The sequence below is a fragment of the Amaranthus tricolor genome, chromosome 12 (genome assembly GCF_026212465.1).
Source record: "Amaranthus tricolor cultivar Red isolate AtriRed21 chromosome 12, ASM2621246v1, whole genome shotgun sequence".
NCBI lineage: Eukaryota > Viridiplantae > Streptophyta > Magnoliopsida > Caryophyllales > Amaranthaceae > Amaranthus > Amaranthus tricolor.
In genome coordinates this window covers 5250001-5276168 of record NC_080058.1, presented here as the reverse complement: position 1 = coordinate 5276168, position 26168 = coordinate 5250001, and the positions used below count along the sequence as shown (strand labels likewise).

General features: G+C 31.1%; 4 protein-coding genes across 4 annotated transcripts; 3 read left to right on the top strand and 1 right to left on the bottom strand.

The window, feature by feature from the left end:
* The first annotated feature begins 3806 nt into the window (after window positions 1-3806).
* On the top strand, window positions 3807-4624 carry LOC130828468 (uncharacterized). The gene is made up of 2 exons (XM_057694455.1): window positions 3807-3911; window positions 4031-4624. The coding sequence occupies exons 1-2, from the start codon at window positions 3807-3809 to the stop codon at window positions 4622-4624; spliced, it is 699 nt and encodes a 232-aa protein (XP_057550438.1).
* A 5907-nt stretch (window positions 4625-10531) lies between these two features.
* LOC130828273 (pentatricopeptide repeat-containing protein At3g04760, chloroplastic) lies at window positions 10532-12851 on the bottom strand. Its single transcript, XM_057694145.1, has one exon. The coding sequence runs from the start codon at window positions 12500-12502 to the stop codon at window positions 10787-10789; it is 1716 nt and encodes a 571-aa protein (XP_057550128.1). The 5' UTR covers window positions 12503-12851; the 3' UTR covers window positions 10532-10786.
* Window positions 12852-13470: 619 nt separating this feature from the next.
* Window positions 13471-16098, top strand: LOC130828272 (inositol phosphorylceramide glucuronosyltransferase 1-like). Its single transcript, XM_057694144.1, has 3 exons — window positions 13471-13878; window positions 13966-14089; window positions 15406-16098. Exons 1-3 carry the CDS (start codon window positions 13734-13736, stop codon window positions 15602-15604), a joined length of 468 nt encoding a protein of 155 aa, XP_057550127.1. The 5' UTR covers window positions 13471-13733; the 3' UTR covers window positions 15605-16098.
* Window positions 16099-18784: 2686 nt separating this feature from the next.
* LOC130828271 (phosphoenolpyruvate carboxylase kinase 1-like) lies at window positions 18785-20601 on the top strand. The gene is made up of 3 exons (XM_057694143.1): window positions 18785-19265; window positions 19370-19764; window positions 19901-20601. The coding sequence occupies exons 1-3, from the start codon at window positions 18868-18870 to the stop codon at window positions 19945-19947; spliced, it is 840 nt and encodes a 279-aa protein (XP_057550126.1). The 5' UTR covers window positions 18785-18867; the 3' UTR covers window positions 19948-20601.
* Window positions 20602-26168: the final 5567 nt, after the last annotated feature.

Genomic DNA, 26168 nt, shown 5'->3' with positions numbered 1-26168 from the left:
GTTCCTACAGATAAGGAATCACTCATAGTAAGTCGCGCTACGGAATCAGAAAGCTCTACAATTATTGGCTCAGCTGGTTCCTCCTCCCACATCATGATTTCACTCTCTTCCTCACTCATGAGATCCTCTCGCCTCACCGGCCAACCCCCTAGAATAATTACCCCGCTATCATTATCACTCAACATTCCATCTCTATCAGCTAGTTCCCCCTCCTCATCAGCATTATATCCATCCCCTAAGTTATCCTCATCAGGCTCTTCTACCACTCCTAAAGAATCCTCCTCCATGAATTCTCCCTGCTCCTCATCAGAATTTTCTTCGAAATCCTCCTCAAATTCCTCTTCTGGGTCCTCATCGGGGTCCTCCTCCGGGTCCTCTTCTGGATCCTCCTCGGGATCCCTCTCGAAATCCAGCTCATCGAAGATTATAAATGGCACTGAGTTTGGGTTTACTACGGGAACATCCTCCTCATTATTATCTCTCCTTGCCCCACTAGGTTCTGGAACGTCAACTCCGTCCCGACCCTCAGTTTGCACTGCTCTTACCCTTCTGTCAATCTCTAGGTGAAACTGGTCACTCCTCTCTTTCAGTGCAATCATCTCCTCCTCCATTATTCTTTCATACACTAGTTTGGACTTTTTGTAGATCATTTCCATTCGTCGGGTGTAATCCAAATCACTTTCCCCCTCTTTTCTATCCCAAATTCCCAGAGCATCTATTTCTGCCCAAGCTGGGGCATTAACTAAAGCTCTCCAAGGTTCCTCTCGGGTATTAATTCCCTCTTCGACCGGTCTTTTTCCTTTATCCATGAAAGAAAGTAATAATCGAACTTCCTGACTCACAAAGAAAGAAAACAAGACAATTAATTTCTGAGATAAGACAAAGATAGATAATTCAGAGCATCAGAGATATAAACACAGAAATCCTATCATGCACACATCAAAGTTATCCATGACATCATACTTAAAGACACCAAGCACAACACATCATATCCCCTTAATGTCTACCCCTTTTACTCTCGTCAATTTTTTTTTTTCTACGTTAGTCTATCAGTACAGATAAATAACACTAAATAAAACTCCCGCTCTGATACCAGTTGTAACATCTCGGAATAACTCGGGTCGTACGAAAAGAGAAAATGACCTTTTAAAAACGAGACAACTATAATCCGAGTCAAACCGGGATGTTAGAAAACAGTTTAAAACGGTTTTGAAGTTAAGGAAAACGTGCGGATCGAGTTCTATTAGCGTTATTAAGAACTACTAGATAATAAGAAATTCTTAGCAGCGGATAAGAACGAAAAGTTAAATCTACTTATTACAACTTGAGAACGAAAGTCGCCTCATAAAAACCAAATGTTCTTTAAACTAAATTTTGAAGTTCTTATTAAGACTTCTCTACCCTAATAATTTATTTCTTCAAGGGACAATCCTCACTCCCCAGACCTGCAACTTAACTTACTGTTAGTCATTGCCCAGATAGGTAACAACATCATCGCAGGGTCGTTAAGACCAAAAGTACACGTCAGCAAACGTCGCATACCAAATAAATAATAACACAAGAGAAAGTTTTAATTAATTAGCTGACAATTCACAGGACCTTACGCTTCGATCATGCTTATTAAGAATAATTATTTTCATGTAAAGGTTAGTCAGCCATACTGCTGTACTATCCGGCCATACTGCCGGTACACTCCAAACTCCATAAGTGAGACAATACATTAGGGGGAGCTAACCCCTAAGCAAGTCTCTACCATAGACACTCGCCTTACTTCGGTGCCTATGGTTAAGTATGCATACCCCCGCGGTGGCTCATAATGCCCTCATAAACCGCGAGTAATTCATTTCCACCAATTGACGTCATACTACGTCCACTTTAAAGTTAGTGAGGTCATACTACCTCTGCTTATCAAACAATGTATAAAAAAAATATTGATTCGAAAGATAACATTATCCGTACTATATATCCATGCTTTACTTTTGTATACCATTATTATATGATACATCGGACTAATGCGAACCACACTGCGTGTACATACCTTAAGCAAAATAACCAACTCGCAAGCGTCTTAATCAATTCCCGGTCACGAATCGACTTCCTACAAGGTTCAATCGTATTCGGGAAATAAGCACACATACACATTTTCCTCAAATCATCTATAACACACATATACAACCACATCCATACCTAGAATACTACACACAACATGAACATCCATCACATACTATAACATGGTAAATACACAAAACAGGACAGCCTATACAATCTGTCCAGAAACTCAACTTAAAACTGTCAAATTAAAAATCCGACTTCACCGTTGTGTCTGGAAGGCGTCAAAACCCCCGGGTACCAATTTTCATAATTTATAACATATTATAAGTATTTTTAACTTAATTTCAAAGCCAAAAATGCTCCAAAAATATATTTTTTTCACCATTTTCAAAACCTATGGAATTTCATTTTTTTTATCACAAAAATATAAATTTCAATGCTTTATTTCCTATTAAATCTAAACAATAAAATTTACATAATTTTCATGATCACATACAAAAATAAATTTTAATTAATTATATATTTTTTTTCTCAAAAATAATTCTTTTTGCACAAATGTACACACACAAACACATCACATATATACATGTATATTTCTCTACCAACATTATAAATTTCTTCTTTTAATCAATAAAAAAAAAATAAAAATAAATTTCCATCACCACATACATTTTTTTATATGAGCAACCATTTTTTTTTTATGTATATATATATATATATATATATATATATATATATATATATATATATATATATATATATATATATATATTTTCAATCATTCATCAAACAATTCTTCACACACATGTAAACATATCCAAAACCCTAAAAACCATACATTAATTTAGATAGAAAAACATCATACTTCCACACATGAATTTTAAATCATGAACAAATCATAAACTATAAAATAACACACATAAAAATCATAGAAATTTAAATTAAAACTTAAAAATAAAAACTAGATTAAGAATTACTCACAATTGCTCAAGAACAAAACACCAAAATTGATGAACCAAAAGGAGGATTAGGCGTGGGAATTTGAGGGTTTAGGGAGTGTTTTTCTTACTTGCAATGGCTTGGAATGAAAAGATGTAATGAAAATTAAGAGATTAGGTAAATAAGACAATTAAGGAAAATTAAGGCAATACTTATGGAAGGCAATAATTCCTTGATCTTTCAATCTTCCTAAGAAGTTACTAATCCTTCTTAATTCTCCATATGGCCGGCCAAATCCAATCACCTTCCCACTTTAATTTTTTTTTTTTTTTTTTTAAATTAAAGATAGATTAGGAAAAAGGTTTGGACTTAAAATGGTTTTAATTGCCTTAAAAGTTGAAGTCTCATGATTTAATCTACTAACAAAATAAATAATATAAAGAAATATATTTTTCTAAAAAGAATAATAATAATAAAAATAATAATATTACTAGCAAATCATTTAATATATCGGGAAAATATCGGGGTGTTACATTCTATCTTCTGAAAAATTATTGGTCGCAGTTCGTATCATGCCAATGTCAAATTTCAGGGACTCTTCAACTTCAATATCATTAAATCTGCAGGACTATGACTAATTAGCATAACTCTGATTTTTCATACTTGTTTATAAGCAAAAGCAAGCAACAAATTTAGTGCAATTAAGCACAATAAAAGAATGAATTGTTGGATCTGAAATCAAGTCAAACCAGCTCAAAACACAACTGTCACATCGAATTAAGAAATCAGCAGTAAAATGACCAAGAAGAACAATAATGGAAGAGGAAGGACATGTTGACTGGAAGAGGAAGGAGGTACTAAGTTTTAACGAAATGGAAAGGGGTAAAATGGTCATTTCCATAGTTAACGGAAAATTAAAGGTTTTTGGCTTAATAATGTTACTGTACTTAATTGTTCAAGAGTTGAGTGCTATTTTGTGGAAAAAATTTTAAGAATTGCTACCACTCGCATTTTGCAATAGTTGGTGTCTACCATATAGAATATCCCTTGTTGTTATCAAAAGAGTGGAGCGTTTGAAGCCTTTTATCAAAAGCTTGATACCAAAGAGAGGGAGAAATATATTTTTAAGTTGGCTAAAGCCAGATATAGGCAGGGGAAAGACCTAGGGACAGTGAAGTACATTAAGGATGAGAGTGGACGAGTACTCCTTAGACAAGAGGACATCAAATTAAGATGGCGTCAATATTTTTCCCAACTGCTCAATGATACTAAGGGTCTAACTAAGAAAAGTCGAAAAACTTCGGGCATACAAAGAGCACAGGTTCATGGGTCGTTTAGTGATATAACCACGGCGGAAGTAAGAGAAGCTCTCAAAAAGATGACGGGATTTAATCCGATTGAGGTGTGGAGGGGTTTAGGAGAAAAGGGCATTCATTGGCTTACTAAACTCTTTAATGCCATCTTGAGATCTAGTAAGATGCCGGAAGAACGGAGGGGTAGCACAATTATCCCACTATTTAAGAACAAGGGCGATGCACAAGAATGCGGAAACTATAGGGGTATCAAACGCCTAAACCACACAATGAAACTGTGGGAAAGAGTGATTGAGATAAGAATTAGACGAGAGACGTGATTAGTGAGAAGCAGTTTGGATTCATGCCGGGAAGATCAACCACTGAGGCAATCTATCTTTTGAGGAGACTGATGGAAAAGTTTAGGGAGCGAAAGAAGGATTTGCATTTGGTGTTCATTGACTTGGAGAAGGCGTATGATAGCATACCATGAAGCAATGTTTGGGATTGCCTCAAGAATAGAGGTATTTCACAAAGGTACATTGAGGTATATAGGGCATGTATGACAGAGACTCGACTAACATTCAAACACCGGTGGGTATGACAGAGTCTTTCCCAATTAAAATGGGCCTACATCAGAGATCAGCACTAAGTCCTTTCATTTTTACGGTCATTATGGAGGAAATCTCTAAATCCATCTAGGAGACTGTACCATGGTGCATGCTTTTCGCTGACAACATTGCTTTGGCCGCAGAAACTAAGGAGGAGGCTAACAGTAAATTGGAAAAGTGGAGGGAAGCCTTGGAGGGTAAGGGGTTGCACATAACCCGTACGAAGACAGAATACTTGCGATGCAACTTCAGTGGGATAGAATCGATAGAGGAACCAAAGGTGACCATAGGGGGAAAAGTTGTTGCATGTACGTCCATGTTCAAATATTTGAGATCGATGGTTCAGAGTAATGGGGAGATTGATGGAGACCTTACTAATCGTATACAAGCGGGTTGGTTTAAGTGGCGAGCAGCAATCGGGGTGCTTTGTGATAAAAAATTCCCTAGTAGACTAAAGGGTAAATTTTATCGTGTTGCAATAAGGCCAACTTTGTTGTACGGGATAGAATGTTGGCCCGTCAAAAAGGTTTTCGAATAGAGGATGGAAGTAATAGAAATGCGTATGCTGAGGTGGATGTGTGGTAAAACCATGATGGATAGGATAAGAAACCAAGAGTTCAGGAAGAAGTTAGGGGTTACACCTCTCTCTACAAAGATGCAGGAGAACATGTTGAGATGGTTTGGGCATGTACAGAGAAAAACCCATGATGCCCCAGTAAGAAGGATCAAATGCATCATAGTGAAGGGCAAGAGAAGCCGAGGAAGACCTAGGAGAACGTGGGAGGAGCAGATTCAAAGTGACCTACACGAATTTCACCTCTCTAAAGACCTGACCAAGGATAGGGCCAGTTGGCGGCGGCTTATCCACGTCTTAGATTACTAGACATGTCCCTCTTAACCACCGTTTGGTACTGATCTTTGTCTCTACTTATCGTTCTTTACTACCTCTCTCACCATTATCGTTTTTTAGTTATTTGTACGTATTCTATTTGTTGTGTATACTCAGTTAGTTGTTTACTATTCATGGTTAACATGGGTGTAAGTTGCAGTCTTTTGGATAGTTGCAGGTTCCGCTCGCTTTGAAGACCGTTCTTGAGCCGAGGGACTCTTTGACCACACTCTCCATTATGGGTATGAGTTGTTGTCTCTCTTCCCTCCCCAGATCCTGACCATAGTTGTCTATGAGCGGGATACACTGGGTATGATGATGATGATGATATTACCGTTGAAATTGATGTTAATTTTTTTATCAGAACGTGCAATGAATTTTTATTTTTTTATCAAATGTATACTAATTATTGGCATTATAACATTATTATTATTATTATTATGTACCCAATGCAACTCTCATGCAACTCAATTCATCCAAAAACGATTGTTAAAACTCTAATTAGAGTTCCATCCAAAGTTGAAAATTGTTGAGAACACAAATCATCGCGAATATTATCTTCTTTATTTTATGGGAATGATATATTAAGTTCTGCAATAAATTTTGTATTTTTTCAAACGTGTGATAAGTATTGACATTGTTTTGTTGATTGAAAATACTATAGTATCGTTAAGAAAAAATTAACCAAAATAATTTCACATTTTATCGATTTTTTTATGATTAACTCATTTATTAATTAGCGTTGATTAATCCAATTTTTATTATTATGCACATATTCATGTTTTTTTTAATATCATATTATCATTGATACAATTTAAACTCATGATATTATCCCTCCAAGGCTCCAATACTCTTACACTAAATTTTATTGTGCACTACTTTTTAATCGTCTCTTCATTCATCTACACTTTGTCGCTCTTCACCCCACTAACCAACTCCATCCATACACTTTTCTATTTTGTTTTAAAAGATTAAGAGTGTTTTGAATAATAGCTTATTTGAAATGTATTTAGATACATATAAATAGTTGAGTGATCAAACAATCAAATATTTATTGAATCAAAACCCTCAAATTTAATATAAGTGTAACTAAATTAGCCGATTAAAATAATTATTGTTATGAATTCACTAATTTTTTAAAAAAAACTATATCGCTTAAAATCAATTAGTATATCAATTGCTCAAATATGTTACTCTAATTGTCTATCGATCCTATAATTTGCATATCTGAACCCCTATAAGTAGGGTTAAGATTATTTCATTTTAAAATGTAGATTTTAATTATGAAAATATGAAAGAAAAATTCAAAATTGACAAAATTTAAAATGTTATTTTTAAATTATCCATTTAACTTGAACAATACTGAAATTAACTTAAATCAAAATTTGATTTTTTTTTATTTTGCAAAACCGTGAATTTGAGTCAATGGTAGATTTTCAAATGAAATTTTAGTTCTAAACCTAACAAACTTGATTTTCCGAAATCCGAACAAACCATTCGAAATCGAAACCTACCCAATTGATGACTAAGTGGAGCTCGGCGATTTCTACAGCGGCGTAACTTCGTCAGTTCTCCGGTACCGCCGCTGTCGGTTTTCAGTAAGCCACCTTACTTCTCATGTTCTTAGTTACTATTGGAAATATAATGCAAATACAAATAAACAAACCGATTTGTATTTCCCTTGTGTGGATGGCAATGGAACTCCTTGCTTTGTAAATCACCAAATGGACACCATGAAGATAAGGTTGCGACAATCAGAGAAGTCGCTGGGAAACTTGATATGAGTAGAAGGCGTTCATGCACTTTCCTATTGTGATATTTCTCCCACAAAGGTGCTTGGGATGATAAATGAAATTCACAATGAGATACAATCTACACAACAAAATTCTAGCACAAGGAAATTGCAATAGTAAATACAAGTGTTGTAGAGAATTATGAACTTTGATGATATTAAGAGTTAATTACTCTCTCAATATTATGTCATGAAAGGAAGAACAAGAATAAGAGTATTCTTAAGAGAGAAATCATAAATCATATGAAATTGGGATGGAATATCCCTTGGCATGCAACCTCTATTTATAGAGCTATCCATCAAACAATACCTCATTTTGAAACAAAAGTGTTTCACCAAGCAAAGCTTACGAATCAAAGTAATGTTTCACCAAGCAAAGCTTACGAACCAAAGTTATGTTTCACCAAGCAAAGCTTATGAATCAAAGTAATGATTCATCAAACAAAACTTATGAATCAAAGTAATGATTCATCAAATTCTTTGAGGCATTTAATTTGGACTTATAATATATTTATTTAGTCTCACTACTATACTAAGTATGTAGTATATACAAATCTAAGTCTATATACTCTAAATGTTCAACAATTACAAGCATAAAAATAGCGCCTCTCCAATTCAAAACAGAGCACCCATCTTTTGTTCATGTCGATATACGAAAGTTGAGATTAACCTACTACTTGTTAGTATTTATTTTCCTTTTTGTTTTATGCCCATGATTCTAATTATAACTTGTTTAATAACGGCTGTATTTAGCATTCCTTCGTAATAATTGTATTGTAAATTGCAAAATGTTAGTTTTATAATGTCACTTAAAAAAGAACTACATAAAAAAAGAACTAAAACCTGTATTATGGAATGAATGTTTAAATGGTAGGTTTTAGCAAGGCTTTGTAATTAGTCGATATTTACCCCAAGTCATGATTTTAGAACCATTGAAGCTGAGTTATCTAAATTTCTATGTTTTGCATTGCTAAGATGAAATTTCACTTGAGGGAAGCTTGGTGGTATTAGATGTTCATGAGCTGCAAGGATGAATTTAATCCAGATGTTGATTATATTTATTGTGAATGTTGTTCTAATTTATACCCTTTGTATGTTACTTGGATGGCAATCTACCAACTTTGATTCGATTAAGGCGTTTACATTGTTTTTTTTGATAAGGTATGAGTCTGTTCTATGTTTTTGGTATCAACCATGGGAAGTTCTATGTTTGGTAGTGTTGTGGATGTTGTATGTACGTTTTGATTCGGTTTTCATGATATTGGACTATTGAAGTGGCTATCATAGTTATGCACGACTAGATTGTTGCGGTGCTTACTCTGTAGACTCTACAATGGCTAATAGTGCTAAATGGAGTTGCTTAATTTTAACAAGGGTCATAGGCAGACGTCGTGATGGAATAAATTCACTGATCTTCTTAAGGAGGGAATTTTAAAGAAATGGCTTTGGCCATGCATAATCTGATTTGCCGTGGTTTAGAGCCAAATTCTGTGACATATAATAATGTACTTCATTGCTATCTGCAACCATGGTTATTAGGAACAAACTGATTACGTTTTGTCCATCATGAACATAGTGTAAAAATGCGGTAACGCTCGCGTTTGGTAATGGAACAGTGATGCGGTAACGGGAGTGATGCGTTTATCGTAACGCCTCAATGTCAGTCGATTCATAAGATATCCCTTGATACAGCCCAAAACGTGAATTTTTTACACCATTACAACGCGGGAAATATCGGTTTGTTTGTTTAGAAAACCTTTACAATGCGGTCGATGCGATGTGACACGGCCTTGTTTTTAAACTATGATCATGAGTCAAACTTCCCATTCGCCAACAATAGTTATAACATCTTAATTAATGGTTTGTGCAAGTATGGGCTCATGGATTGTGCCATAGGCTTTCTTGATCAAATGATTATCTGGAACTATTCCTTAAAACCTATTTAATAGTCATTTATTTAGGCTCTTTTAATTGTTAGGGTATAGAGTGATAGCAAGTCCTCTATCGGCTTGATTATTCATAATATTGTTATTGATGATCTTACTGGGAAGGATCTTATGGAGAATGCAGTGCAAGTGTCCAATGAAATGATAGATGAGGGGATTATAGCTGATGATATAATTCGTCATTGTCTTGCTAGGGTTTTTGTCGGGTGGATAAATTTGATGAGGTTGTGAAGGTACTCAAGCCACTAGATTGCTAACAACTTTGGCAAGTTGGTGATTCTGGAGTTCTGCAGAAATGAGAAAAATGTTACAAGTGCTGGAAATCATGATCTACAATTAGATCAAGCCAGATGCAAATGTTTATATCACTTCAATTAAAGTTTTAGCTGCTCTGGTATGATTGAAGAGGCTCCCAGACTCTCTTCCAAGCTACTTATGCGGGGGCTTCTAAGAGAAGTTGTTAAAGTGGAATCGACATGCAAGTTTTTACCTCTTCAAACATCCAATAGCACCCTTTCTAAATTATCTTCTCTTGGTGGTTTTGTGGAGATTTTTTTTTCTAAGGTACGTGCATTTATGCATATGCATCCACCGGAAATGGAATCTAGCAATTGAAAATTAACTAATAACTTGATTGAAGCAATCGGAAGCACTCAAGATCATGCTATTTATTCTATCTAGAGTTTTGTTTGCCTTCTATAGGATGACTGTTCCATAAACAACGAGTTCACGACATTATCTTTGAATCCTGTGGTTTTATATAGAACTATTACGTCATCCATTTTATGAGGAACCAAGAGTTGAGAGAGCGGTTATGGGTTGCACCACTATCGGCAAAGTTGCGTGAAAATAGGTTGACACTGCTTTTTTGTTGCTGACAGTTTTAGTCAATGGACTTGAGATAGAAGGCCTAATAGAGAAGAGGTCAAGAGAGGGGCAGGGGCTGCAGGTTTGGTCTAACTGTTTCTCATTATATGCTTGGTTATACAGAGCATTACATGTGGTATAAGTACGACCAAATATTCACACTTTAACTATACAATGCAAATCTGATGTAAAAAGGACAGAAAATTGGTAAAATTACATCAGATATGGAATGTCAGATGTCTTCAAGTAACTGGCAACATTAAATATCTATGCAATTGTGGGTGTTGAATATAAAACTTTATTTACAGTGTCTTATCTCTGACATACCGAGAAAAAATTTGCAAATCTGTTTCATTATGGCAATATAAACTTCATTGTCCATAAGCTGCAGGTTCTTTTTATGGAGGAACGGGGAAGGTCTTACACAAGCGCCTGAAGGAATCAGAGGAAATAGCTTCCATTTCCATCAGGGAGCTTGCCAATTTCATAGCCTCATCATGCCATCCGGCAAATCCTATCCCTTCAATCAATAACGTATAAGTTGTTTCATTCGGCTGACAACCTTCTTCGACCATTCGTCCTAGCAATTCAACCGCGTCTGTCAGTCGATGTTCTTTACAAAGACCAAGTAAGACCATATTGTAGCTAATAACTGTTGGCTTATTACCAAAGTTCTCCATATCTCTCAATAACTTCATAGCCTCATCGACCATCCTATCTCTACAAAAACACGACAGAAGGGCATTGTAAGTTATTTCATCAGGCTCAATTTCATTCTTGAACATTTCTTCAACCATTTTCATTGCCCTAGATCGATCCCCGCTATTCCATAATGCAGTAATTAAACAGTTGTAGGAGCTTGCATCTGGGTCACAACCTACATCACTAAGCTTATCAAAAATTTCCAGAGCTAGATCAGCCTTTCCATTTTTGCATAGAGCTGCCAGAACAGTGTTGTAATTGACAATATCAGGTAAGCATCCATTTGAGATCATAAGATCCAAAACTCCAATAGCCAAATCCAATTTCCCCTCTTTACAAAATGTTGAAATCAGAGGATCATAACTATAATTATCAGGTTTTAAGCCCTGTTCCATCATAACCTTCAGCATATTTAGAGCCTCCTCTACCTTACTAGCTTTGCATAATGCAGCTATCAGTATGCTGTAAGTAACAACATTAGGCTCACATCCTCTACATAGCATCTTCCTCACTAATTGCTCTCCTTGTTCCCATTTCCCCCGGTCTAATAACGCCCGTAAGAGGACATTGTACGAGATCACATCTGGATGAGAGCCTTTGGCAGGTAAGTTCTGAAAAAACGAAAACGCTTGATCTACTGAGCCCTCTTTGCACATCCCTCTAATCATAGTGTTATATACATACATATCAGGCTGAAGCCCTTGTTTTAGCATCTCATCAAACAGTTTCATCGCATTGTTCGTCCCTCCATTAACTATAGTGGCTTCTAACAAGATAGTATAGGTGACGACAGTCGGTCGACAATTGTCTTTCAACAGCTTATCCAAAACTCTCAAAGCTGAATCAAGCTTCCCTCTGCTACAAAGGCTACCAATCATGATATTGTAAGTAACTACATCAGGTGAATATCCTCTAGCCCTCATTCTATTAAGCAACTGATTAGCATCATCAATTCTGTTTACCTTACAGAAACCACTAATCATGGCGTTATATGCAAATAAATCAGGTTCGCCTTTTGTTTCTAACATATTCATTACTTCTATTGCTTTGTCAACTTCTTTACTGCTAAAAAACCCTTTAATGAGCTTTGTGCAGAGAACCAAATCAGGCTGGTAACCTCTAGTCACCATACTCTGCAGGAAATACAAAGCCTCATTAAAATTCCCAGCTTTAAATGACTTTTTCACCAATTTCAGCAACTGGGTCTCTTTTAGATCAGGAGTTTGCAAAAATGTCGGTCGAGTTTCGACAGAAAACACATGGAGTTTTGGTATATTTCTGTAGTAAATCTCATTTTGAATGGTCCTTTTGCAGGTAATTAAACAATTTTGAAATGAATTCAATGACGGAAATCTAAGCTCCCTAATATAAGGAAGACAAATGGGGAACAGCTCAGTTGTAAATAATGTCATTTGGGTGTTATTTTTTCTTTCTTTGTTACAGAAACTCAATATGTTTACAAGAATCAGAATATATGAAGAAGATATCTGTAAAAAAAATCTGTCACTAGTCAAAACCAGTGGTCGTGAGCTGCTGAGGAAATATTCACTTGTCCTTTTGAGTTTGCTATTGTGATTAAGATATTACAGTGAAAATATTACTTTTAGTAGTATGTTCATTTGAGTTTGCTACTGAGAGCGACATGTTCTAATGGAAAATATCACTTTCCTTTAAGTTTGCTATTGAGAGTAAAATTTTGTGAATTGTGACGAGAAATATAACTCTAAATAGCAAATTCAAAGGGACAAAAGAGTATATTATTTTTTTCTTTATTTGGTTTATATTTTCTTCATTTTTCCTTGTAGTGTTATTTACTGTTAAAAATCAGAATAAAGAGATTTTATTGGCTATAAGTATATGGAAGGTTGACCACTAAGATAAGGAAGTGGACGTGGATAACTAAGAAGCCCAACACTTGGATCAGTTGGGATTATTTTTTTTTTCCTTTTGAAATCAAGTTGGGATTTTATTTCGGTTAAGACTACTACTTGGCTCTAAGCTATTGTTTGGGCACTACTACTTTTTTTGCACTTTACTTTTTGTACGAATATTAAATAAAATTTTGAGTTTAATATCTCTAAATATGTATTATAAAATTATACATAAAAAAATATACATTCAGACAAATCTAATAAAATTTAATGTGAATACATTTAATCTTTAATAATTACTTTAAAATTTTAATTTAAATTTATATTTCCTAAGTTGAAAAAATTAAAAATAAACAAACAAAAAGAAACAAAGACAGTTTTTAATTGGCTTTATTTTTTTATCTCAATTTATTTTTTTCAATGAATTTGCTTAACTTTTGTTGTTGAATGTGAGCTCACTATATTTGTTTTCTATATTTTCTCATTTATTTAAATATCATGCTAGTTTAATCTACAATACTTCAAAAAATTCAACATAGTTGTTCTATTTGGTTTGGATACAAATATTAAGAAAATAAAGGGACTCATCTAAAGTAATAGATCCATATGTAATATTGGATATTTTTAATATTAAGAAAATGAAGGTGGACACCTAAAAATAATAGACTCATGTACAATATTGGGTATTTTTAATATTAAGAAAACAACGCATCTCCTTAGAGATCGTCTTTGCCTTCTATCTGCTGTTGTCGCACTCGGATTGGCTTTCCTGATGGTTCCATGGCAAGTGCTCCCTTGGACTTTCCTGCTCTTTGGAGGCTATTTACGGCTGGTTTACCAATGGGGTAAAGTTAAAGCTACACAGGCAGCATTGTATTCTTCCGATCCCGAGTCTTTAGATTATGATTATAGGAAAGGTCTGTATTCTGTTGAAATTCTCTTGTTTAATATTGTCTAAACAGGTGCCTGCTTCTGACGGTTTATATGGGTGTTGCTTGTCGTAGGTCATCAGCGGCAGGTGTCGTCTTATGATGCTGCAGCGCTGTATTATGGATCGGGAATGGCTTTTCTTGCAATTGTAGCACCATTGTTAGCTTACCTTTTGGGAATTACTGCTTTGTTTGTGAGGTACGTTTCATTTTTTCTGTTACTTGGATTGGTTGATCTTGAACAAGTTACTTCAAATTGTACGAAATTGTCATGGCGGTGGTCATCTTTCAAGCTTCATAAATCGTAACAAATTTGTGTCAGCAGTCAACATTAGCTCTTGAATATTATGCTTTCGCATTTAATTTACCGATTAGTATATGGTCTGTTGTCGTCCAATCCTTCTAAGATCCTAATTATAGCTTTCGTTATTGGGATCGTGAGTTTTATTATTATTATTTTTTTATTTTGTTAATTTTATAAATCACGGTGATTGATTAGGAATTTTGTGAATATTACAAAAATTCTCTATTTCTTTAAAATGACGCCCTTTAATTCAAATATGTAACAGCTTTTTAAGTTAAAATAGTACAACGCCACATAAATAGTATATTAGAATATTCATGGTTTTTACTTTACATTAGCATTCCGTATCAGTTTTGACTATTGACTTTGATAACTTGGCTTGATTTTCCTTCCATATAAGTTGTCTGGCTATCATTCACTTTACTTTTTCTTTTATATATATATATTTTTTATTTCTATTAGTTTTTATTTAAAGGATATATTGAGAGAAAGAAAAAACTAAATAAAATAAATATAAGAATGGAACCCAAAATTTTAATGGAGTATTTTATATTCGTTGTGATTGTTGAGGCACTTCCGCACTAGTAATAAAAAAATATAATAAAGGGAATGTTAAATACAAATAGAAAAATATGTAATATAACTAGTATGAAAATATCAATTTTTAAATTGTATAAAATTGGAGTATTAAAATGCGAATTACATAACATCACATTAAAAAAGAATTTTATATAATCAGAGAGTGACATGGTTGAGAAGTATGAAAGTCCATAAACTACCTTATTGATTAATATTAAAAAAAAATGCAGAATAAACCGTTTTAGCTTTAATTTTGTAAATTTCATTTTCATGGTCATGAAGCTCTCATTCTCAAACAAATTTTTTTCTTTATACTTTTTCATTATTGTTTAATATCACTTTTTCAATGTTAACGAATGGTAATGAATTTTGTGAAAATAAAAAATACTTTTCCTTTTAGACTAGGTCAAGCACAATCATATATCTGGTCAAGTTAATTTTTCTAAGCTAAAATCATAATACCTTTGTTCTGAAATATTTGCAACTGATTGAAAAAATATCTCTATTAATTGCAAAGTATAATGAAACTAAAAATGTATTAAATTTTCATTGATAGCTTATTAGGGACTTAACTTAACACACTTTTATGAGTATTTTTTTAAGATTCTGATAATATTCTTCCTTTTATACAGAAATTTCAAGCATGCATGGTTTCATTACGTTGATTTAATTCAACTGCTAAATGCTGTCAATTTTGATCGCATAATCAGGAATCGAGATGGTTCATCCCGTCAACTTCTGTTTAGGCGTTCCTTCCATTCTGTTTATTTATTAAATTGCATTAATACCAATATAAAACATTTTATCATATTCAGTGTATCTTGTCTATAAAAAACTATAATTAGGGTCTGGAAAGGGAAGAAAAGAGGCAACCCATACCAATAAAGAAGTCGTCATCATCATCATTATCATATCTAGTGTATCCTACTCATAGGAACTATGATCAGAGTCTGACAAGGGAAAGAAGACGACTAACTCATACTCATAAAGGAGGAAACGACCAAAGAATCTCCTGACTCGAGAAAGATCCTCAAAATGATAGGTTCATGCAATGAAAAGGTCGTTAGATATTTAGATGTCTAATTAGTTTTATAAACTAATTAAAACTGTTCGGTAAAAGTAACGGTTATGATAACTGTTGCAATATAATTTATTGAGAAAAGACGCGGAGAAAATTCTAAATTGTTACTTTTGCTTTAGAACACTAGCTACTAATTATAATTTAGATCACTAAATTTTAGTTAAATTACTAATATATCGACTGTAATATTTTTTAAATAAATTTGCATTTGCACCTCATTAAATTACTAACAATTATTTAAATTGTTTTTTAATTTATTTCACGTAATCATCATGCGTTAATATCATATAAACCCATTGATTAATTAATTAGTTTGGTCGTCAATAACGGTTTACAAATTAGACGCCTTAGAAACAGAAGACCCCAACTTCGATTCCAAACGTTCACTGCTATCTTTTTGACTCGTAATTTTATTGGGATGCTTCCTTCACAAATGATTCCTTTTTAGCTTTTCAAATCAGAAACATGTCAGATTAATTGATTATTTTCTTATGGATTTTTATACTTACTACATTTATTCACTAGCACAAAATAAATGATGGATTTATTTTGGAATTAAAGTGATTTATTAAAACATTTTTTCTAATATTACTTTCAGGCTAGATAAACACAAGCAATAACGAAACCATATAAAGATTTAAGAGAAATTCTACATTGTAGTATCAAACTTTCATAAAATGTTAGTAGTAGCACTTTTGTTAAATTTTTTTACATGATATCATCTAATTTGTGCCCTGTCTAACTACCGTAGCATTTTCTGTTGAATTCTTGTCAATTTTCGTTTGATTACCATTTTGACGTTTCTACCTTTATTAAGTGTTGGTTGTTATCTTTATAATTTAAACTATTTTTATGGTCTCAAATGTTTAATTCACAATTTTGACGTTTAATTCAATTTTTAAGAGCGTTGATGAATTAAACAGTTAAATTAAACGTCAAAATGGTGCATTTAAGAGCATAAAAATAGTTTAGGACAAATTATAAAGACAAAAACCAACACTTAATAAGGGTAGAAACATCAAAATAGTAAATTAAACGGAAATTAACAAGAATTTAATGAAAAATGATAGGTAGTTATATCATATGAGGCATAAATTGGATACTACCATATCTACCACTTAAAGAACTTTTAGTGTAAATTTTATTGCTAAATCAACCATTATTCTATGATGTTTAATTGGTAATTGTTAGTTAGATAGGCAACATCTTTGTGAACAAGTTATTTTTTTCAAGGAATGAACAGTTTTGTAGTTCAAGTTTAATAACTGTAGTTCGTTTAAACTCATAAACCAATATTGTAAAATTCTGTACCCATGAAAAGGCAAGGTAATATTATGTTCTTTTCATTTAGCATTTAAGAGAAAGTTAGGGATATTTTTTTTTAGAAAACTCCGTAGTTAATACTCTCACCCTTCTCTAATGTTCTTCTTATTTGAAATATTTCATCTTAAGGAGAGAGAAATTTAATTAATATTTTTGAAACATATTTAGATAATAAAATATATATATATATATATATATATATATATATATATATATATATATATATATATATATATATATATATGTGAGATCTCATTAGATTCGTCATAATGTATATTTTTTTATTATGTATTTTTTTATAATTTTTTATTATGCGTATTTAGAGATATTGAGATTTAAAATTTGCTTTGAAAACTGTGCAAAAAGTAAATGAGAAAAACAAAAAAGAACTAATGAAATAATAAACGAATAGAAAATTGAATTATGTGAATAATATATTACAAGAAAGATTATATAGATGAAATTAAAAGAAATTACTTAGTTTGTTTTCAAAAATAAAAGTAATGTAAAATAAAAATAAACGTTTAATAGTTAGAATGGAGGAAATATGAAGATGAAAAACTATGTGTAATGATAAATAAAAGTAGTTCAAGAGTAAAGAGTTTAAAATTGAAATCAAATAAAAATGTTATTTAATAATTAGAAAACATAATAATGTCGAACCAGCCATAACATCTCTTAACCTTAGAAATACCTCAAATATCTTTTTTAAGTCTCTCAAAAAGTATCTCATTCACTAATTTAGCAAATGTCTTCTCTACCACATTTATGATTCTAATTAATCGATTTTTATTTTTAATAAGCTTAAAATCTTAACACAAATAATGAAGAAAAACTATTAATAAAAATTGATTTTAAGGGCATGTTTGGATTTTGTGTAAATATTTAAGAGGGTGAAAAAAAATTAACGTAAGAACATAAAGTTGATAAATGAGAAATTAGGGAAATTTGATTGTTTTGGAGGTGGAAGAATGGTTGTAAAGTAATGAAAAATGAAGAGAACTCTTAATTTTGTGGGGTAAATATTTATCCTGAAGGAGAGTGGGAAAATGTATTACCTGTATAATAAAAAATTATCTTCTTTTTCCTTCATTATCTTTATTTCATGCTCATTTTATATTCTTCACAACTATCTCAACTACTTTAAATGCATCTTTATTTGCTTTTATTTCATTAGTTTGACTATATTTCTTCCCTTAAATATTTATATCCAATTCAAGCATGCCCTAATTTTAATATAATAACTAGGCTATTACGGTAATTTTTTACTTTTTTGTCTTATTAATTTTGCTCTATTTCTATTTTTGGACATGATTTCACGCTATAACACATTTTAACTTTTCATAGTCACTCAAACATAATAATCTCGATTACACCCAAGAAATGTTCATTGAGGTTGATTTCGGGTCAAGAGCTCCGATTTAGTTTTAAATTGGATTAAACTGAATTCGATTACAAAATTGAATAAATATCGTATGGTCGAATTTATTTAAAATAAATGCATTATACCTAAAATACCCTCAAAGCATTTGAAAAACTTCTAGTATAGCACTAGGAATATTCCCCTCCTTAAAAATAATTCCAAAATTCGAAAATTGAGCCCACAATTTTCTCATCTTACCAAACGCTTATAAATGACCCCATATCACCCCCAAAAGCTCCCTGCAAACACCCAAAAAACTCTTGAGAAATGTGTGAAAGCTTCAAGAACGAGTACCAACTTTGCGAGGAGATCGGCCGAGGACAATTCGGCATCGTTTACCGGTGTTTTTCCCCTTCGTCTCGTTCATCTTTCGCCGTTAAATCCATTGATAAACGCCTCCTTCTTGACGACGATATTGATCGTCAATGTCTTGATAAAGAACCTAAAATCCTTCAAATTCTTTCTCCTCATCCTAACATTCTTCAGATCCATGACATTTTTGATTCTGATAATCATCTCTTGATTGTCACAGATCTTTGCAAGGAAACTACACTTTATGACCGTATAATTTCCTCCGCCCCTTTCTCTGAACGCGACGCTTGTTCTCTTTTTACCCAGATTATCGACGCTCTTGCTCATTGTCACCGCAATTATATCTGTCACAGGTTGATACCCAAATCTTATTTTATTTCGTTTGAAAAGCCCTTAAATCTTTAAATTTTTGAGAAAATTTTCCTAACCTGGTCGCGTTGGTTTTGTTTTCAAACAGGGATGTAAAACCGGAGAATATATTGTTTGATTCAAGAAATAGGGTGAAATTGTGTGATTTTGGATCAGCTGAGTTGTTCGGAGGTGTTGAAGGAAGAGAGTTAATGAATGGAATTGTGGGAACTCCATATTATGTAGCGCCAGAAGTATTAGCAGGAAGAGAGTATAATGAGAAAATAGATGTATGGAGTGCTGGTGTTATTTTGTATATCATGTTGGGTGGTGTTCCTCCTTTTTATGGTGAAACTGTTGAAGAAACTTTTGGTGCTGTTCTTCGTGCTAATCTTAGATTTCCCACTAAAATTTTTCGATCTATTTCTGCTGAAGCTAAAGATTTGCTGAGGAAAATGCTTTGTAAAGATGTTTCTCGCAGATATTCTGCAGAACAAGTTCTAAGTAAGTCTCAATTTCTGTTGATTTCTTCGTTTTTAATCCTTATTATTTTGATTAATTTGGGTATCTAATCCTTTTTTTGGGGGGATTTATTTAATGGATTATATATTGATAAATGGCATTCTTTGGATTGTTTCAGGGCATCCATGGGTTACAAATGGAGGAATGACAAATGAAATGATATGAAATGCTAACAAAAAGTGCAAAGTTTCTATGAAATTCTTGGTTGAGTATTGTAAATAGGAGAACAAAATGGGATCAAGATGAAATTCCATGGCGGATCGATGGTTCTAGATTCTTCTCCAGTTCGGCAGTTTTTTTATCACTTATTTGCAAGTTTTGAAGACTTCACAAGAAAAACCAAAAAAAAAAAAAAAAAAAAAAAACCAAAAGAATGAAAGTTCCTCCTACTTATCATGGATGGGAAGAAGAATTTGAAGTCAAGGCAATTTGGTTTTTTATACAAAATAGACCGAGAAAATCAAATCTGAGATCAAAATTGATTGAGCTTAGATCAATCGCACGGTTTAGACCGTGTTAGAGTAGTAATTAGTATAATAATAAGGAATAATTATGTTTAGGCCTCCATAAAAGCACTAAGTTTCCCATTTTGCCCCTTTTGTTATTTTGTACACTAATAAATGGAGGCAAATTTGAGAGATTTTATTAATTTTTTATTAAGTGCAATTTTGTGGATGTAATGTAAAAAAGCCAAATTTTGAGTTTGTACTATCTAGAGTACTTATATGGCCCATATCTCATTTTCATGTGATTTTTTACTACATAAATTCAAAACAATTATTATGGTGGTTTATCAATTATCATATACCACAACTTTCATATCTTGGGTTCTCCTTTTGAAATTCTATTGGTGTTTTATTTGACTTATTAAATCTATGTTCCATATTTGACTATTGAAGTATGAATTTACATATCATTTTTGAATTTTTATTTGCAACAATATTCTAGAAAAACACTTAAAAAAATATTCTAGAAAGGGAATCTAGGATATGGAAGGGGTTATTCTTTATTTATGCCCTTGTTAAATTAATAAACAATGAAAAAGTATGGGTTTGATATTAGTTTAATAATTAATAGTATATAGCCCGTCTTGTATGAGAATGTTTTATAGTGAGATAGCCTTAAAATAAGGATTTTATTAGCTAAAATTTTTTATTACTGAGCTATTTAACTTAAATATGAGACATATTTGACGATAAGTCTGTCTCATATAAGAATTTGTGAATAGTATATGCTAGACATGTAATTATTGTGTTGATTATAAACAATAAACCTCTTTATTTTTCTTTTAATTATAGTCCCCTAGTATAGGCACGTATTATAATAGATAATAAATTTTTACTCAATAATTATTCAATTTAAAAATATTTTTAAGTATTTGAAACTCAATGTATAAACAAAAAATCTAGTATGAGAATGTCAAAATGTTTTCCAATCACGAATTTATATAATTAGTCAATTTCTCTAATTAATTACTTTAAAGTTATAACTAATCACTCTAAGACTATAAAAAATAATCACTACAAAATCTATAAGGAATCACTACAAAATCTATAAGGAATCACTATCTTTAAAGTTATAAGTGATCACTTTAAGAGTTTTATTAGTATATATTAGTTGGATCCAATAAATATAATGTCATAGTAAAACTATTTCATTAAAAAAATGTATTATTATATAAATTAATAGAGAATCTAAGTTTCAACAACCTAAAAATTAAATTGTCTACAATTATAGACAGAATGCGAATATCCGATTAAGGCGATTATAAAGCCGAAAGTTAGTCAAGTTGTAAATCTGTCTTCTCTCAAAAAAAAAAAAATAAATAAATAAATAAAAGTTGTAAATCTGTCCGTATGAAAATGGCACATGTTATGGTTGATGCTTCATACTTGGAATCTTGAATCTATGCTTTTGGTACGTACGGCTACCTCTTACTATTTGGCCTTCGGTTATGCCACTTTTTTAACTCCATGATTTTCGTTTTTTTTGCTTTTGGTAAGACTTACAAAAGGAATCCAATAAAGCCAATATCTTATAAAAAGTGATTTGTTAGATGTTGATTGATTCACTTGAAATTTTATCTTGAATTGAATAGGCCATTAAATTGAGTCCACTTAACTTTTGATGTAAATTTAATAATTATTATCACCTTATCTAATATATATCGTTCATATGAAACTTTAATCAGAATTTTGAGAGATAAAAAAGCGACAACTAAATAAAAAATCACATTTATAATTTTGTGTTGCATCAGATGAACCAGAACTTGATAGGTTCACAAATTAATTTTGTTTATGTTCGCTTTAAAAATTTTGTCAACGCACAATTTAATTTACAATCATTTTATATCATACCATCTCATAATATAATCCTCAATTTTTCTATCTATGTGTATCACTAATCCCTCACTAGGTTCAATTTTTCTATCTATGTTTTTATTTCTACCTTTCTTTTCTTATTTATTTATTTTTATTTTTATTTTTATTTATTTATCTATTTATTTTATTTCTTTTTTATATGTTTTTATTTTTTATTTTCTTTATTTTTATTTTTATTTTTTAATTTATTGTTGGCCCTCGTGTGTGTAAGTTGCAGGTTTTGTGAGTAATTACAGTTTTTGACGCTCTTTGAAGATCTTCCTTAAGTCGATGGAATCTTTGACCGCACTCTATGAGTATGAGTTTGTGTCGTCCATTCCTCCCTAAACCCTAATCATAGTTCTCCTATAAATGAAATACACTGGGTATGATAATGATGATCTATAATTAATGATAAAAGGACAATTTCATTGATGTAATTAAAACATTTATAAAGTTAGCAAAATGATAACCAAATAAATAAATCACGATTGCTAGTAAATACAAATAAACAAAAAAAATTTATAAATAAAAATGAATAAAACATTCTTATCAGAAAAAACTTTCAAAATTTTACTATGTAATCACAATTTTTCAATAATTAGCACTTGTTGTGTTGTATGCTATTCCGATAGAACATCATTAAGCATGGTAGTTTGGTCAATCAAGAGTAAGAAATAGACTTAGGGTGCACGCCATCAATATCGTAAATTAGTGCGAATTCAAAACTGATACGTCAATTATCAAACAAGATCAAGACTTTAGCTACATATGCATATTAGATAGTTTAATCGTCTAAGATGATAATTGATAATTAATTTAATAATAATTAAATATATTTTTGATAAATTATGTGAATAATAAATATATATATAAGCTTAATTATTCTAAACTCTATTTTAAATGGGTGGTTTTATTAAATAAAGTTTTGTTCCGACTTTTTGAATCAATAAATTGAACAAATTTCACTCCACTATCCACGTTTCTTTTTTGTCATAATTTAACATTAATTTTATTTTTATATAATAATTCTTCATATTTTTTTATCTCTTTTATTCATTTTGATTTAATTTTAATTTCATTTATACAATTTAATTACTCTTTCTTTTCATTTATTACCAAATATATATGTTTTACTTTCTTTCTGTATTGCTAACAAAATTGAAGAATTATAAGTTTACGTATTAATTAGCATTTGATTCATATAAGCTCATGTATTAATTAGCATTTAATTCTCGTTTTAAGAAATTGATTAATTTTCATTTTTTCTTAAATTTGCAGAGAAATAAATTTTTTTTAAAAAAATTACGGAATATAAATATATATAGTAAAAAAAGCAGACGACACGTGATAATGGAGCAAGTGTGGAAGTATTGATCAGCCGAATCACGTATCATTAACAATAATAACACGCAGCCCATGTGCGAGTACACATCCTCCCATTCATTAATTTGCCTACTCCACAAGCTACAACATCCCTTATTTCTTTGTTTCTTCTTGCTTTGTTTACCCACTTATCATTATTATTGTTCCCACTTCCTTTCCTAATTAATTTTAGAGAAAACTGTGTGAGTTGGACTTAAATCTTTCTTTATTAAAGTACTATAAATATACCTCCTGTGTTTCAGCAATATTATCGCATTTGATTTGAATAATATTTACCAACACAATTATTAAAACATAAATATTTTAATTATGCATAACTAAAATTATAAAAATTGATATTAGTAATCATTGCGTTAAGACAAATCAAACAAAAGCTCACTCTATTATGTTTTTACTTATAAATTTAGCATTTCTACAAAATAAAAATTAAAAGTAAACTATAAATAATGTCAAAAATAAAATATAAAAATGTTGCTAAAACGAAAGGACTATCAAATTAAAATCAAGTACTCCTAATTTCTAAGAACATGTACTATTTTTTAAAAAAGGTTTTTAGTATGATTCTCACCTAAGCTGAGTGTTAGGATCACTATTCAAGATAAAAGAGTAATTTTAAGAAATGTTCTTAAAATGTAACATATATAGGACTAGTGGTAATATTAACCTTTATTACGTATTATTGAAGTTGCACTCATTTTCAATTTTATTAGTCACACTCTTTATAATTATGAAGCACATATTTCCACTATAAGAAATTATATTATCTCTTATTCATCTTAGTAATCAAATTTACTTTTAAGTTATTTATTTATTACTCTTATTTATTATTTAATTTTTAATTTATAAGTTAAAATATATTCAAGTGATATTTTGTTTCACTCGTCCCAATATAAAGATTATAAATATTAATATTTTATAATTTTTAATTATATACAATTAAAAATATTAAAAATAAAATATTATCTGGATAAATACAAAATAAAATAATTAAAATTACTAGAAAAGAGAAGTGGGAGTATATATTAAAACTTTCCAAAAATAAATGTCCAATTGAAGGTAACACTTAACAGTGTCAGCGGACTGGGCGATAAAATAAAAGAAAAGAGGACCACGCAATTGACGGGGATTGAATATTGATAAGTTAACCCGCTTTTCTATCGGCTTTGTATTTCTATTTTGATACGCTATTATTAATGTATTCTAAAGTGTTAAAAATTTGATCTGTAATATTTTAGTATACATCAATTTAATAATAATAATAATAATAATAATAATAATTCTTTAAAAATAGTACTCGTTAAGTAAACATATTTATTATTTTAATATGTTTAAGTTTAATGTATACTAAATAACGTGAATCAAATTTATACGAGACTTTGTCTTTTTTTCAACCCAAGTCTTTATTTACGTCTATCTTGTTAAAAGAATGAGAGAGAGAAGTAATAAATTCACAATAAAATTAAATGACTTTATTGTTGATATTCAACTAATTCATACTCGTTAATTACACTCGAATTTATAATCATAGAAAATAACTATAATTAGGGCATACTTGAATTGGGTGTTAATATTTAAAGAGGTAAAAAAAATCAAAGTAAAAAATCAAAGTTGATAAATGAGAAATTAGTAAAATTTGATTGTTAAAGAGGTGGAAAAATGGTTGCAAAATAATGATAAGTGAAGGAATTTTTTAATTTTATGGGGTAAATATTTTATCCTGGGGAGGGTAGAAGAATGTGATACCTCCATAATAGCGGAAATCATCTTCTTTTTCCTTCATTATTTTTTTTCAGGTTTATTTTACCTTCTTCACAACTATCTCAACTATTTTAAATGCATCTCTATTTACTTTCAATTCATTAGTTTGACTTTATTTCGTATTTAATTAAAATTATGAGAGCATAATTTCACCATCTTTACCAATTACTCTACAAAAAAGACCACTTATATTTTTTAAACAACCACTAATTAGTTATCATATCAATTGTAAAAATACATGTAACTGATACAGTAATATATTTTGTAAAAAAATATCATTGTTAATTACAAATTCGAATGAAATATATTACTAATTTATAACCCGTTGGATCAAACTCAGATTGATTGGAAACTAACACCATCAATCAATTTGATAGGTTTATTGGTGTTTAGCCAACTAGAACTACTTGGTGGCCTTCTTAGTATTGATTGAGACCTACTCTTATGAGAGACTGTCTTTCGGTGAAACAATTTTAAAAATCTAATCATAACACATAAATTTGTTGGGTTGATTATCGACCTATAAGTATTTGTTTTTAACATAAATTTTCATTTGAACTTATTGTTAATTATTATTCGTTTTTAGATTACTTTTTTTAGAATCTAGTAAATTAGTTGATGTAGTATAATATATACTAGGCACCTAGCTATTAATTGCTACATATTTGTGTATAAACAAGCATTTCTTCATAAATATTCCCAAGTCAATTAAAAAATTAATTAATATTTTTTGACCAATAAATCTTTGACTTATTTTTTGAATACGAAATAAAAATATAATCAAAAGTTGAAAAAAAATATATTTAAGTATTTCTTTTTTTCAAACATTAGTACTCCATTTGACAACCATTTCAATTCACATTGAATGTACATTTGACAACC